This window comes from Trachypithecus francoisi, unplaced genomic scaffold, assembly GCF_009764315.1.
Source record: "Trachypithecus francoisi isolate TF-2019V2 unplaced genomic scaffold, Tfra_2.0 Lachesis_group1, whole genome shotgun sequence".
In the NCBI taxonomy this organism is placed as follows: Eukaryota; Metazoa; Chordata; class Mammalia; order Primates; family Cercopithecidae; genus Trachypithecus; species Trachypithecus francoisi.
In genome coordinates this window covers 98,742,639-98,755,894 of record NW_022681454.1, presented here as the reverse complement: position 1 = coordinate 98,755,894, position 13,256 = coordinate 98,742,639, and the positions used below count along the sequence as shown (strand labels likewise).

Here is a 13,256-nt window from a genome sequence, read left to right as displayed (position 1 = left end):
AGCATGCTTCTAGATTAAATCTTCAGGGACCAAATTATTAGTTCTAATTTTCATAGGTGAAAGAAAATACCAGAGGCTATTTTAAGTGACTATAATGGTATTGCCATGAATATGGTACTTTAAAGGTATGATCTGCTGCAAAGAAATTTTAAACCATAATAAAATATGTGCATGCTTAATATACAGCTCACCTGCTTGAATGTGTAGAAGAGTAACTTTCACCAATGAGATAAACCAATTGTTCAGGGAGTCTTTCTGACAATTATGTTGGAATTTTAATTTTTTTTTCATTTGTTCATTAAGCAAATATTTATTGAACAACATAACAAGCATTGTTCTGTGCACTAAGGAGTCAATAGTAAGCAAGAAGAAAAATTATGTCTTATTAGGGCTTACGGTGTAGTGGAGAAGCGAGATAATAAACATTTAAACAAACAAGCAAATAAACGACATAGTTTCAGAGTGAAAGGTGCTATGAAGAAAATAAAATATTAGTAGGTGAGGGATAGAAAGTGATGGTGGGTGTCATCTTAAATAGATCAAGGAAGCCCTCTCTGATGAGGTATCATCTGAGCAGAAGGAGAGGGCCACAGCAAGGTCTTCTCTAGGGGAAGAGCGTTCTTGATTGAGGGCACAGCCAACATAGCCTGGCAATGAGCTTGGCATGAGTGAGGATCAGCAAGAGAGTGCTGTGTGACTGGATCCTAGTGAGTTGGCGGGGAAGTTAGAAGGAGATACATCTTGGCAGGAGGTGGAGGCCAGATGAGGAAGCCTTGTGGGAGGTGGTAAATTGACTGGGTTTTATTCCGAATGTAGGGTGAAGTCATTGTCCCATTCTAAACAGGGGAGTGCTGTGATCTCATTCAAATCTGTAAAAGGGCATTCAACCTGTCTACAATCTGAAGAACAGATTGTAATGGGGCAAGAGTAGAAGCAGGGTGATTGGTCAGGAAGCGACTGCCAGGAGCTGATGCTCAGGATGATGGGGACTTGGACTAAGGTGGGGGAAGTAGAAGTGGGGAGAAGCAGTGGATTTGGGATGAGTCCTGGAGATCATGCTAAATGGCTTGCCCTGCATTGATTGTGGGAGAGGGAACAATGAGTCAAGGCTTGAGCCAGAGAAACAGGAGAGATCGTTATACCATTTCCCGGGATGGAGAAGACAGGGAGGAGCCGTTTATTGTAGAGGAAGGGAGTGGTGAGGATGAAGAGTATAATTTTTGGCGTGGTTGCTTTGAGACATTGACATACACAGATAGACAGGGAGGTCCAGTAGACAAAGACACAAAGACATTTGGAGAGGAGATTGCTTTCAGAGGAGAGGTCAAGACCGGGGATTTGCCTGTCTAGAGATGATATTTAAAGACACTGGGGCTAGGCACGGTGACTCATCCCTGTAATACCAGCACTTTGGGAGGCCAAGGTAGAGGATTGCTTGAGGCCAGGAGTTCAAGACCAGCCTGGGAAACATAGTGAGACCCCATCACAACAAAAATTAAAAGAATTAGCTGGCATGGTGGCATGCAACTGTAGGTCTCGCTACTTGGGAGGCTGAGGCAGGAGGATCACTTGAACACAGGAGGTCAAGGCTGCAGTGGACTATAATTACCCCACTGTACTCCAGCCTGGGTGGCAGAGGGAGACCTCATCTCAAAAAAATAAAAACAAAGATACTGTTCTGAGTGAGCTCATCTGACATGAGTATAGATAGAAAAAAAGGGAAGACTTAACAAAGAAAGTGCCTCTTTTCATTTCTGGATTCCTTTGTGTATGTACACTTCAATCTCCCTCTATATGAATAAAAGAGGTAACAATAATGACAAAAATAACAAAAATAACAATGATAGCCAATTCTTTTGCAGTACTTACTATATGACAGGCAGTCTTTGAAGTACTTTACACATTAACATATTAATCTCATGCAACTATATGATGTAGGCACTACTATTCCCATTTTACAGCCAAGAAAACAAAGGTATAGGCAGTTTAAAGTCATTTGCTCAAAGTTACACAACTTGCATGTGGTAGAGCCAGATTCAGCTGAGGTTGTCTTGGCTGCAGAACCCATGTTCTCATTGATATTCTGTATTTATATATACAAAGCATAGAAATCATCAAGTATCATTTATCAATATAATTCGCAATTTTGTGAATAACAGTAATTTCAATTTTGAAATATTAGTAATTTTGAATTGTTAATTGTTCAAGCAAATATTTTTGCTAGAGTATATTTATATTTCTACAAGCCTGTTTAATACAATTTGCACTTTACATTCAAAAGTAAATTCAGCAAATGTTTTAGGATACTACCCTTGACTAATAGTATTGCACAGTAAAAGCACAGACTCTGAAGCCAGTTTACCTGGGCTCAAATCCCAGCTCTGTAATTTTCCAGCTATGTTGAGAACATGACTTTAACCTTTTCCTGCCTCAGCTTCCTCATCTAAAATACTACCTTTCTTATGGGCTTGCTGTAAAGATTAAATGACTTAGTATTTGTAAAGTACTTTGAACATTATTCAATACATAGGTGCTGTAGTAGGCCTGTTAGTTAGGTCTGTTATTAACTACATCTAACATGTGCATAACTCTAGGTACAGGATGTGAGGTTTCAGAAAAAGCAAATACTCTACTCTGTGCAGGTCAGTTACTTATATTCAAAAGTAATTTTTTAACCCCAGTTGCTCTGTGCAAGTTAATTACTAATATTCAAAAGTAATTTTTAAACTCCAGTCACCTACATTACTCTGTTTCAGGAACCAGGAGTTGAGAACTGGAAAGTCAGAAGCAGGATGTGAGAAGTAGAATTCTAGGGACAACACTACAAAGTTATAAAATAGAAAAGTCAACAATTCCGAGTTATGAGATCATAAAGGCACCAAATATTCAGACAGATAACCCAATAAAAAGAGAAATGCCTCTTAGGGTGCATATTGTGTTAGGAATTGAAATGAGGCTGGAGTGGAGTGGGATAAGGTGGGAGAAGATATGGAAATGTTTCTCAAGGAATTTAGGTAATCTGGTAGAGTACTTGTTACTACTTATCTAAGATGTTTAACTTGGCAATCTATTGCCATTTTGATGTGATATCTTGATTGTTTTATTTTAGTGCAACTGTATGATTATTTAATATCTCTATGGGTCAGTTACTTTAATAGTACCTTTATAGAATTGTTGGGAGTATCAAATGAGTTAATATATGTAAGTGCCTAGAACAATGCCCGGCACAGAGGAAGAAGAATGTCTTTGTTCTTATACATGTGTTCATAGGTTCACCACATTCCCTGGCCCCTGTGTAATCCTATTGCTTTTCTCACTGAGAAACACGTTTTAAAATAATTAAATGCACTGGATTTTTCATATAACTTTTCACTTAATGAAGAGTCAAGTCTTAGCCCATCCAAAGCAATAAAAAATCAACATAAAAGCAATCCAAATGATACAAGGATTTGAATACATTTAGGTTGACATTTCAGTGGGCAGATAAAATAATATAATTTCTCAGAGGCCTCACATTTTATTTTTGAAATGTATTTCATGTGCTTTATAAAATGATATTGCCGGGCGCGGTGGCTCAAGCCTGTAATCCCAGCACTTTGAGAGGCCGAGATGGGCGGATCACGAGATCAGGAGATCGAGACCATCCTGGCTAACATGGTGAAACCCCGTCTCTACTAAAAACTACAAAAAACTAGCCGGGCGAGGTGGTGGGCGCCTGTAGTCCCAGCTACTCACTCGGGAGGCTGAGGCAGAAGAATGGCGTGAACCCGGGAGGCGGAGCTTGCAGTGAGCTGAGATCCGGCCACAGCACTCCAGCCTGGGTGACAGAGCGAGACTCGGTCTCAAAAAAAAAAAAAAAAAAGATATTGATGAGTACAGTAAACTGATGATAAGTTAAATTCTCTAGGAGAGAAATTAATTGCATTTTAGTAATAATTTAATGATCTGAAATTGCTTCATTTTTTGATGAAGTTACACAATAGTATTTAATTCAAATAGTAGATAAAATAAAGAATATTACTTGAAGCATCCTTGAAAATCATGTTGTCTAGCTCTGTAATACAACCAGTGATGTAAGTCTAAGTTCCAGAGAGGTTAAGTGGCTTCTTGTAGGTGTAATACCTAAGGTGAGATGAGAACTCCTGATGTTTAGTTTGTTATTCTTTTCACTGAATAACAGTGAATTAAATGAACTAACATTTATATCATGGTCTACTTACTAATTTTTTTAAACATAATAATAATCAACATTTATTAAAAGCTTGCTATATTCCAGGGACAGCATTAACTGGTTTTATTTTATTCTTGTAAAAACTCTATGAAATATGAGCTATTTTAATCTGCATTTTAAATATGAGAAAACTGAGCCTTAGGGAAGTCAAAGAACCAACCTATGATGCCAGTGAGAGGATGAGCTGGGATTTGAACACAAATCCTCTAGCTCCAGAGTTCACACTGTTAAACACCATTCTATACAGTTTCTCAGTTGAATGGGGCCAGGCAAAAATTGAAGCCTGGGCAGTATGCAGATCTGCAAAATGGGGATCATAATAGAACCATATTTCCTCACTAGTAAAACTGGAAAAATGATAGTACTTATCTCATAGGGTTGTTGTGAGAATGAAATGAGTTAAAATAGGTAAAGTTCTTAGAAGAGTCTTACACAGTGGACATTCAATAAATGTAAACTATCATGACTATATTTCTTTGAAATCTATTAAAAATCTTTCAGGGTTCACTTATTAGGAGACTGGTCCCTCTCTGAAACATATCATTTGAGAAAGTCCCATGTATATATGGAGATGTCCAAGGAATAGATTCATACCAATGTATTCTTTTGGTGCTTCAGTTGAGTGGAAAGTGCTTCAGTTGAGTGGAAACTCCAGACATTATTTTTCTGAATAATGTTCTAACAATACAAGAAGGGGAAGCTATGCAGTGTGCCCAGAATGTGATGAATTACACTCCCACCATCCCCCAAGTTGTGCTCATCAATGTGCAAGGGCAAAGAAAGTTAGAAAGGTGGATAAGCAGATGGATTGGTATGTCTTTTTGACAGAGTTCTGCTGCACCTTGAAATGGGGAATTTATTAATTCATTCAGCAAGGAATGTATGCTTTTTCCTGGACAATTTTCTAGGCACTGAGGATGAATAAAACATAGCCCTTCTCATTGAGAATCACACAGTTTATATGATGTAGGCAAACATATCAGTGATAAAATTACTGTTGCACACAAGAAGTGGTAAGCGAACCAATTAGTTTCAAACAAAGAGTAAAGGGAATCCTGATCAGCCAGGAAGTACTATCTGGAGAGCAGGGAAGCTTCATAGAGGGGATCTTTGCATTGGCTTGGAAAGCCACGTATAAGTTTCTTAGGCAAGGAAGATGGGAAAGTGTTTTCAGACAGAGAACCACAGTGTAAAGGTAAAGTTCGGTTGGGAAAACATGGTGTTTGGGTAAAGGTTGTGTTGAGAAGAGGCTATATAACACTGGAGGGGCTGTGTGAGGGTCAGTTTATGAGGGGTGATTTCAAATGGGGACACGAGATGATCATTTTTGTGATTTAGTATAAGTCTGTAGGCCATGTCAGTTAGTAGAAGGGGCACCAGATCGATAACTGTCGCGTTATATAAGATGAGGGAGTGAGAGGTGATAAGGGTCTGACTTCAAGGCCACTGGCAATGAGGAAGGAGAAGGTGGAGGTGAGAGATACCTGAAGCAGAATTGGTAGGGTTTGATCACCAGTTGTCTATGGAATTAACTGGTGGAAAGTGAAAAATTGAAATTGATCCTACTGTTCCTGTTATTTATGTAGGTAGTGAACGAGGGTAATGGAGCAGGTGTTTGCGGGAAGCTGATGAGTTTAACATATGCATGTGGCTTTGCTTCTATTGGCACTTAACAATTTCTTTGCCTTTTAATTTTACTTTTCAACATTATATCTTGTCTACGCAATGAAATTATAAATATTTGTTGAATGGATGAATGCATATAGGCTAGTGATGGACAGAAGTGTGTTTGTGTTAAGAGAAATTCCATGTAGATATACCATGAAAAAAGGTGTGAAATTGAGAACTCTCTCCAAGTGGAATGTCTGTGGAGACCAGTAGTATTGTTTAAGGTGATAAGGTAATAAATGGGAATGAAGTGGGCTGTTAGGTGAAGTTGTAGGGCATGGCCAGGACCTGAAACTGATAGGAAAGTGTCTGGAGAAGATGCAGTCATCATGGTCAGTGCTGTGATGATTCTTGGAGTTACATAGTACCATTTATAATCTCACCTTTTCATTTGGTACTTAGCACAGGTGACTTTGTATCACTCTGTGTGTGTGTTTGCACGTGTGTGTGTTTGTGTGTGGTGGCAGGAACCATGGTTTGGTCCACATCATCTAGGCTGAATGAACATTTACTAAGTTTGTTTATATGTACATAGAAATTCTAGACTAACAATAGTTATAGTGAAAGGCTGGGAGTGGTGGCTCACACCTGTAATCCCAGCACTTTGGGAGGCCGAGGCAGGCGGATCACGAGGTCAGGAGATCGAGACCATCCTGGCTAACATGGTGAAACCCTGTCTCTACTAAAAATATAAAAAGTTAGCTGGGTGTGGTTTTGGGCGCCTGTAGTCCCAGCTACTGCGGAGGCTGAGACAGGAGAATGGCATGAACCCAGGAGGTGGAGGTTGCAGTGAGCCGAGATCATGCCACTGCACTCCAGCCTGTGTGACAGAGTGAGACTACGTCTCAAAAAAAAAAAAAAAATAATAGTAATAATAATTATAGTGAACAATCTTGTGTTAATGAAGTATGTATAAATCAGGATAACATTTTTACAGTTTTGTTGAGTCCTTTGGCCTTTCTAAAAATGAGATTACCTCTAAAGGAATAATAAAGCATATTGCTAAAAAATGTGGGCCTGGGAGCCAGACTGTCCAGGTTCAAAATCCAGCTTTCTGTCTGTGTGGCTCGGGCAGCTTACTTCAACTCCATATGCTTTGATTTCCCCAACTGTATGAAGGAGGTAGCAATATTTCTCTTACAGGGTTTTGTGAGGTTCAAATAAGTTGACACATGTTGATCACTTAGCACAGGGCCTGGCACATGGCAAATGCTCCCTGAGCTGTAGGTGTTACTAGTGTACTCCACTGACAGTGCCGTGGAGAAAAGTGGCCCACCATTTAAACACGCTTTCTGGATATTTTAAAGAAGTGGCTAGGCAGAGGCAGCTTTCTCCTCTGTCACATTGTACTTTGTGTACAGTGTGTGGGGCCAGAGGCAAAGCCACATGTCGCACAGCCCTGAGGCCAGGTTGTATCTCAGCCTGCACACACACATAGGTGACTGTCCTTGGGATGTTTCACTTGTATTCCCATTTTTCCCTTACACCAGCCCCTCTAGAATAGAGAGAGGGAAATTGAGGCCCAAAGGCGACAGGTCACACACGCCATTAGCTATAGAGCTTAGGATAGTATTCGTTCATTTCATTCTAAGCAACACTTATTGTGTGCCTACTGGGTGCCAGGCCCTGGGTCTCGAGAGATGAAAGATGCACCACCTTCTTCTGTCACCAGCATCTCTTCTGTATGGAACATTTTTGTCTAATGTGTGTCTCGCAGGGTGAGTTACGTAATGCAGCCGCTCCCTCCTGTCCCCATGTGCTCACTTCCTGAGTGCTTATTGCATCAGGCTGACTTTAGTTCCCAGGAGGCCCCAGCTGGGGAGCTGAGGTGCTGCTGGTGCCACCTTCTCTGAGGAGGTGCTGTCCTCAGGAGTCTGAAGACAAATGATTGTGACAAGCTCAGTATTAGCAGCTATGGTCACCTTGAAGCTAGCCCACTATGACCCATCTCCATCCCTGCCCTCCACCCATCATCCCATACCTTTGTCCTGAGGCTCACACTGCCTCTGTTTTTTTTTTTTTTTTTCCCCAAAGTGCTGTTTTAATCTATTCCTTGAGCCATAGATGAAACTAGGTGGCTTGGAGCCTGTGGACCTCAGATTGTTTGTCACTGTTCTAGATGTTTTCCGAGTTCCCTGTAAGCTGTAAAACTCAGTAATACCGTAAAGATGATTTAGGGCTGATTAAAACGTAAACTGTATTACTATTAATGCTTGCTATGCCATAATTTATATTCCCAGTTTTCTGTATACTTTTCATTGCGTAGATTTTGTTCTTTTAAAGAAGATACGTGTCTTAAGCTTTTAAAGACACTTTTAAGCTTAATGTATAGGAAAACTTCATTTGGTTCCTTGCTCTGATTAATTTTTACTCTTTTCCCTCTGACCCACAGTTTGGGGATATGGATTCCTGTCAGTGACAATTATTAATTTGGCTTCTCTCCTCGGATTGATTTTGACTCCACTGATAAAGAAATCTTATTTCCCAAAGATTTTGACCTTTTTTGTGGGGCTGGCTATTGGGACTCTTTTTTCAAATGCAATTTTCCAACTTATTCCAGAGGTAAGGATGTTGGCTATTTGTTTCAGTGAATAATTGTTTCTTTTAAATGTTTTAGCACTTTGTATGTTTTTAGCCTCCGTAATTCTTACAGCGTTTTATGGTCTGGTTTATAGTGTCTTGGATAAGAGAAAGCTGAATCACAGCAATTGTAAAGGCTTGTCCCAAGCTACAGTGGAGGTCAGTATCAGAGACAAAATTAATATTCTAGGAGGCCAGCCACTAGGACGTGCTCAGACAGCCCTGGGACACCTCAGAAGGCCTTAAAACTTTATTCTGCCTTGCACTTGGCAAATTTAATTTTTTCGCATACAGTTTCATTATTTATTTATTTGTTTTTCTAAAGAGTATGCATGTCAAATGTACTGCAAATGTCAGATGTAAATTTATAATTTATTTAAGATATACCACTAACTTCCCTCATATATTTACTACAGCTATAAGTGACTAGAGAATAAATGAGAGCATGGTCAACAAACCTTTTCATTTTTTCCAATTGTGGAAAACATATCAATTGGGGACTAATAAATAAATAGCAACTTATTTTTTTCCTTTGATAAAATGTGTTATTGATCTGATCTTGACTATAGTGCACACTATTCAATTTATTTCAAATCTATGTTGTGCCCATATAAGGAAGAGAAATGGAGGAAGGAAAATAAATGAAAGGAAAAGAGAGGCAATGCCGAAGAGGAAGGAAAGGAGAAAGAGACTTTCATAGAAAGGATCCACAAATGGGAACTAGAGAAATATATGTATTCATGGACTATATCTGCCACCCACAATGCACACACAGAGGGAGAGATAAACTCCATACAGAGAGAAAATATTAATAGTATTTTAGGGAGTACCACCCTCATCTCATTATTTTTAGAAAATTATGACTAAAGCTTCCTTTAATTTTCAAGCTATACATGAAAGTGGGGATATAACTTTTTAGGGTTATAGATTTATTATCATTATTTGATCTAGAACATAAGATAATATCTATTTCAAAGCCTCAATTGTAGAGATGAAAAGTATTAAAATTCAGGGTGATTAAATAATTTGATTATAGCCTTACAATCAGCTAGTAACAAAGCTAGGATGAGAATACAGATTTTCTGATTTAAAAGAGTATTATATACATAATATATTTAATATGATATAATATATGTGTTTGTTATCTCATCTGCTTTATGGGTCAAATTAAATTAAACTAATACTGTATGTGGATTAGAAACTCTACATTTATGATGTTAAGGTTTTCTATTTTATTGAAATTTAACAATACAAATAATCTGTAATAATATCTCGAATTTCCATAGAGTTTTTTTTTTTATAGCAAAATGATTTTCGTTGTCTTATTTTACTTTATTTTCATAATGTCAATGTTAGGTAAATGGAACAGGCTTTTTTTTTTTTTTGCCATTTTTGCATTGTATAAACAGGCACAAAGAAGTTACTCAAATGAAGATGTTGCCATGATGTCTCCCCAGAGGCAAACATGGGACAAGAACCCAGACATCTTCTATTCTGCTTCAGAGGGGAGATTTACAATGTGTGGAATGGTGTGAAGCTGTGGCTTTTCACCCATTAGTCTCTCCTCTGATTCTGTTTATTTGAAGTTTATGTGTCTTGCCTGTTAGGAACACCTTGACTCTTTATAACTTCAAACTCTTAACTCCAGTTCTTTGTCCTTTAAACAAAGAATTATTCCGTTCTTATTGCTGTGTGTGTATATGAGAGAGAGAGAGAGAGGTGGCAATTTTAAATCTTCTTTTGGCTTTTATTCTTGGGCCTAGCCCTTGATTTATTTGCCTTTTTAGGATTTATCACAGTTTTGTGGGCATAAGAGGATTTCTCTTGGGAAAACAGTAATCCAAGTGGCCTGCCATATTTATTTTAAAAGTTTGACTCTGGATATCATGGACTAACACATTACTTTTAGAGACAGGAGGTAATCAATATCTCATTTATCTTCATTATCTAGACCTAATATTGTATTCTAAGGATGGGAATCAGTGCTGCTGCTTTACTGCTAAAAGTTTATTCTTTCAAGGCAAATATTGCTGTAGGTGTTATAGCTGGGAAACTGTAATATTCTCTGGTGGCTTTATTTAATGAGACTTCTGGTTGTAAGATTTTTGTGCCATTTCATACAGTTGTGTCATTCAAATTTCAAAGTTTTCATTTTGTAATTTTTGGCAGCTAAGTTTCTAATATTACTTGGATGTGAAGAGAGACTTAGAACTTTGGTGAGAATTGTATACTGGTATTATTTTCCAGAAATCAAGTTAAATTTCTTGGTTTTATTTGAATTGCCCTTTTTTCTCCCTTAGGCATTTGGATTTGATCCCAAAGTCGACAGTTACGTTGAGAAGGCAGTTGCTGTGTTTGGTGGATTTTACCTACTTTTCTTTTTTGAAAGAATGCTTAAGATGTTATTAAAGACATATGGTCAGGTAAATGGATTTTATTTAAAACATATGACATTTTACCCCCTAAAGTTACTTTATATAGGCAAATAAAGACAGGATTTTTATTCTTAGAATTATGAGAATGGTTCAGTTGTTAGGCTTGTGAGTTTAAGGAGAACAAAGAGTCAATATATTGACAAGTTTAAGATAAATACTTGGCCGGGCGCGGTGGCTCAAGCCTGTAATCCCAGCACTCTGGGAGGCCAAGACGGGCCGATCACGAAGTCAGGAGATCGAGACCATCCTGGCTAACACGGTGAAACCCCGTCTGTACTAAAAAAAAAAAAAATACAAAAAAAAAAAAGCCGGGCGAGGTGACGGGTGCCTGTGGTCCCAGCTACTCGGGAGGCTGAGGCAGGAGAATGGCATAAAAAAACCCGGGGGGCGGAGCTTGCAGTGAGCTGAGATCCGGCCACTGCACTCCAGCCCTGGCGACAGAGCGAGACTCCGTCTCAAAAAAAAAAAAAAAGATAAATACTTGATTCATGTTGTAAAATTTGGAACAAGTACCAGCAATTTAATACTGAATAACAGATGTGCCTAATTTGTATTCTATTCATATTCATCAAAATAAGAATGTGTACGTGTTCTAACATGAACAAACAGTAACAACAGAATCTAACAAATGAAAATACGTGTAAAAAAGAGAAATTTTATATATCTAAAAAGATTTCTTTACATATAGAATAGACATACAATTTTCCTCTTATAAATAAAAAGCAGTAAACTCTATTTCCCTGTCTGTATGAATCATCTTTTTTCTTCTTATAATCTCTTTGGTTTTTGTTCCCATATAGAATGGTCATACCCACTTTGGAAATGATAACTTTGGTCCTCAAGAAAAAACTCACCAACCTAAAGCATTACCTGCCATCAATGGTGTGACGTGCTATGCAAATCCTGCTGTCACAGAAGCTAATGGACATATCCATTTTGATAATGTCAGCGTGGTATCTCTACAGGTATATGTTGATTCCATTTTTTCTTGATTATAGTACATTCTTTATACTGTGTAAACACGAATGTGTATGAAGCTAAGTCAGTATTTTGTACGTTTGTGTATGTCAGACTTATTCTATATATGTGGGATAACTGGAATGTAAGTCTGCATTGTTTTTCCACCTTCCCTCTAAATATTTACTCTAAACAAGTGAGTTAAGAAAGAAATTGTGGATCACTGGTCTGGGCTTCATTATTCTCTAAGATTACTTACTATATGAGAGTCTCTCAATTGCATTTATACAATATTACATAACAAAATTAATTCAGAGCATTTATTTTACAATTGTTTGAAGATCCAGAATCAAATAATCCTCTGACTGATTTTGAAACTGCAAGAAGAAAGAATATTTGGAAATTATTAAAATTGTTTTTATTAATTGTCTGACATACAATGTATATTTATATCCACATCTTCTAAATAATATTAATAGGCACAGGCCAGGTGCGATGTCTCACGCCTGTAATCCCAGCACTCTGGGAGGCCAAGACGGGCCGATCACGAAGTCAGGAGATCGAGACCATCCTGGCTAACACGGTGAAACCCCGTCTGTACTAAAAAAAAAAAAAAATACAAAAAAAAAAAAGCCGGGCGAGGTGACGGGTGCCTGTGGTCCCAGCTACTCGGGAGGCTGAGGCAGGAGAATGGCATAAAAAAACCCGGGGGGCGGAGCTTGCAGTGAGCTGAGATCCGGCCACTGCACTCCAGCCCTGGCGACAGAGCGAGACTCCGTCTCAAAAAAAAAAAAAAAAGATAAATACTTGATTCATGTTGTAAAATTTGGAACAAGTACCAGCAATTTAATACTGAATAACAGATGTGCCTAATTTGTATTCTATTCATATTCATCAAAATAAGAATGTGTACGTGTTCTAACATGAACAAACAGTAACAACAGAATCTAACAAATGAAAATACGTGTAAAAAAGAGAAATTTTATATATCTAAAAAGATTTCTTTACATATAGAATAGACATACAATTTTCCTCTTATAAATAAAAAGCAGTAAACTCTATTTCCCTGTCTGTATGAATCATCTTTTTTCTTCTTATAATCTCTTTGGTTTTTGTTCCCATATAGAATGGTCATACCCACTTTGGAAATGATAACTTTGGTCCTCAAGAAAAAACTCACCAACCTAAAGCATTACCTGCCATCAATGGTGTGACGTGCTATGCAAATCCTGCTGTCACAGAAGCTAATGGACATATCCATTTTGATAATGTCAGCGTGGTATCTCTACAGGTATATGTTGATTCCATTTTTTCTTGATTATAGTACATTCTTTATACTGTGTAAACACGAATGTGTATGAAGCTAAGTCAGTATTTTGTACGTT

At 38.0% G+C, this 13,256-nt stretch overlaps 1 protein-coding gene across 1 annotated transcript in view; it reads left to right on the top strand.

The window, feature by feature from the left end:
* SLC39A8 (solute carrier family 39 member 8) overlaps positions 1–13,256 on the top strand; it is an 87,811-nt gene that overhangs the window by 30,208 nt on the left and 44,347 nt on the right. Inside the window, exons 3-5 of the mRNA XM_033214879.1 lie at positions 8,292–8,461; positions 10,780–10,902; positions 11,715–11,879. Coding sequence (XP_033070770.1) covers positions 8,292–8,461; positions 10,780–10,902; positions 11,715–11,879 — 458 coding nt within the window. The remainder of the gene's footprint in view (positions 1–8,291; positions 8,462–10,779; positions 10,903–11,714; positions 11,880–13,256) is intronic.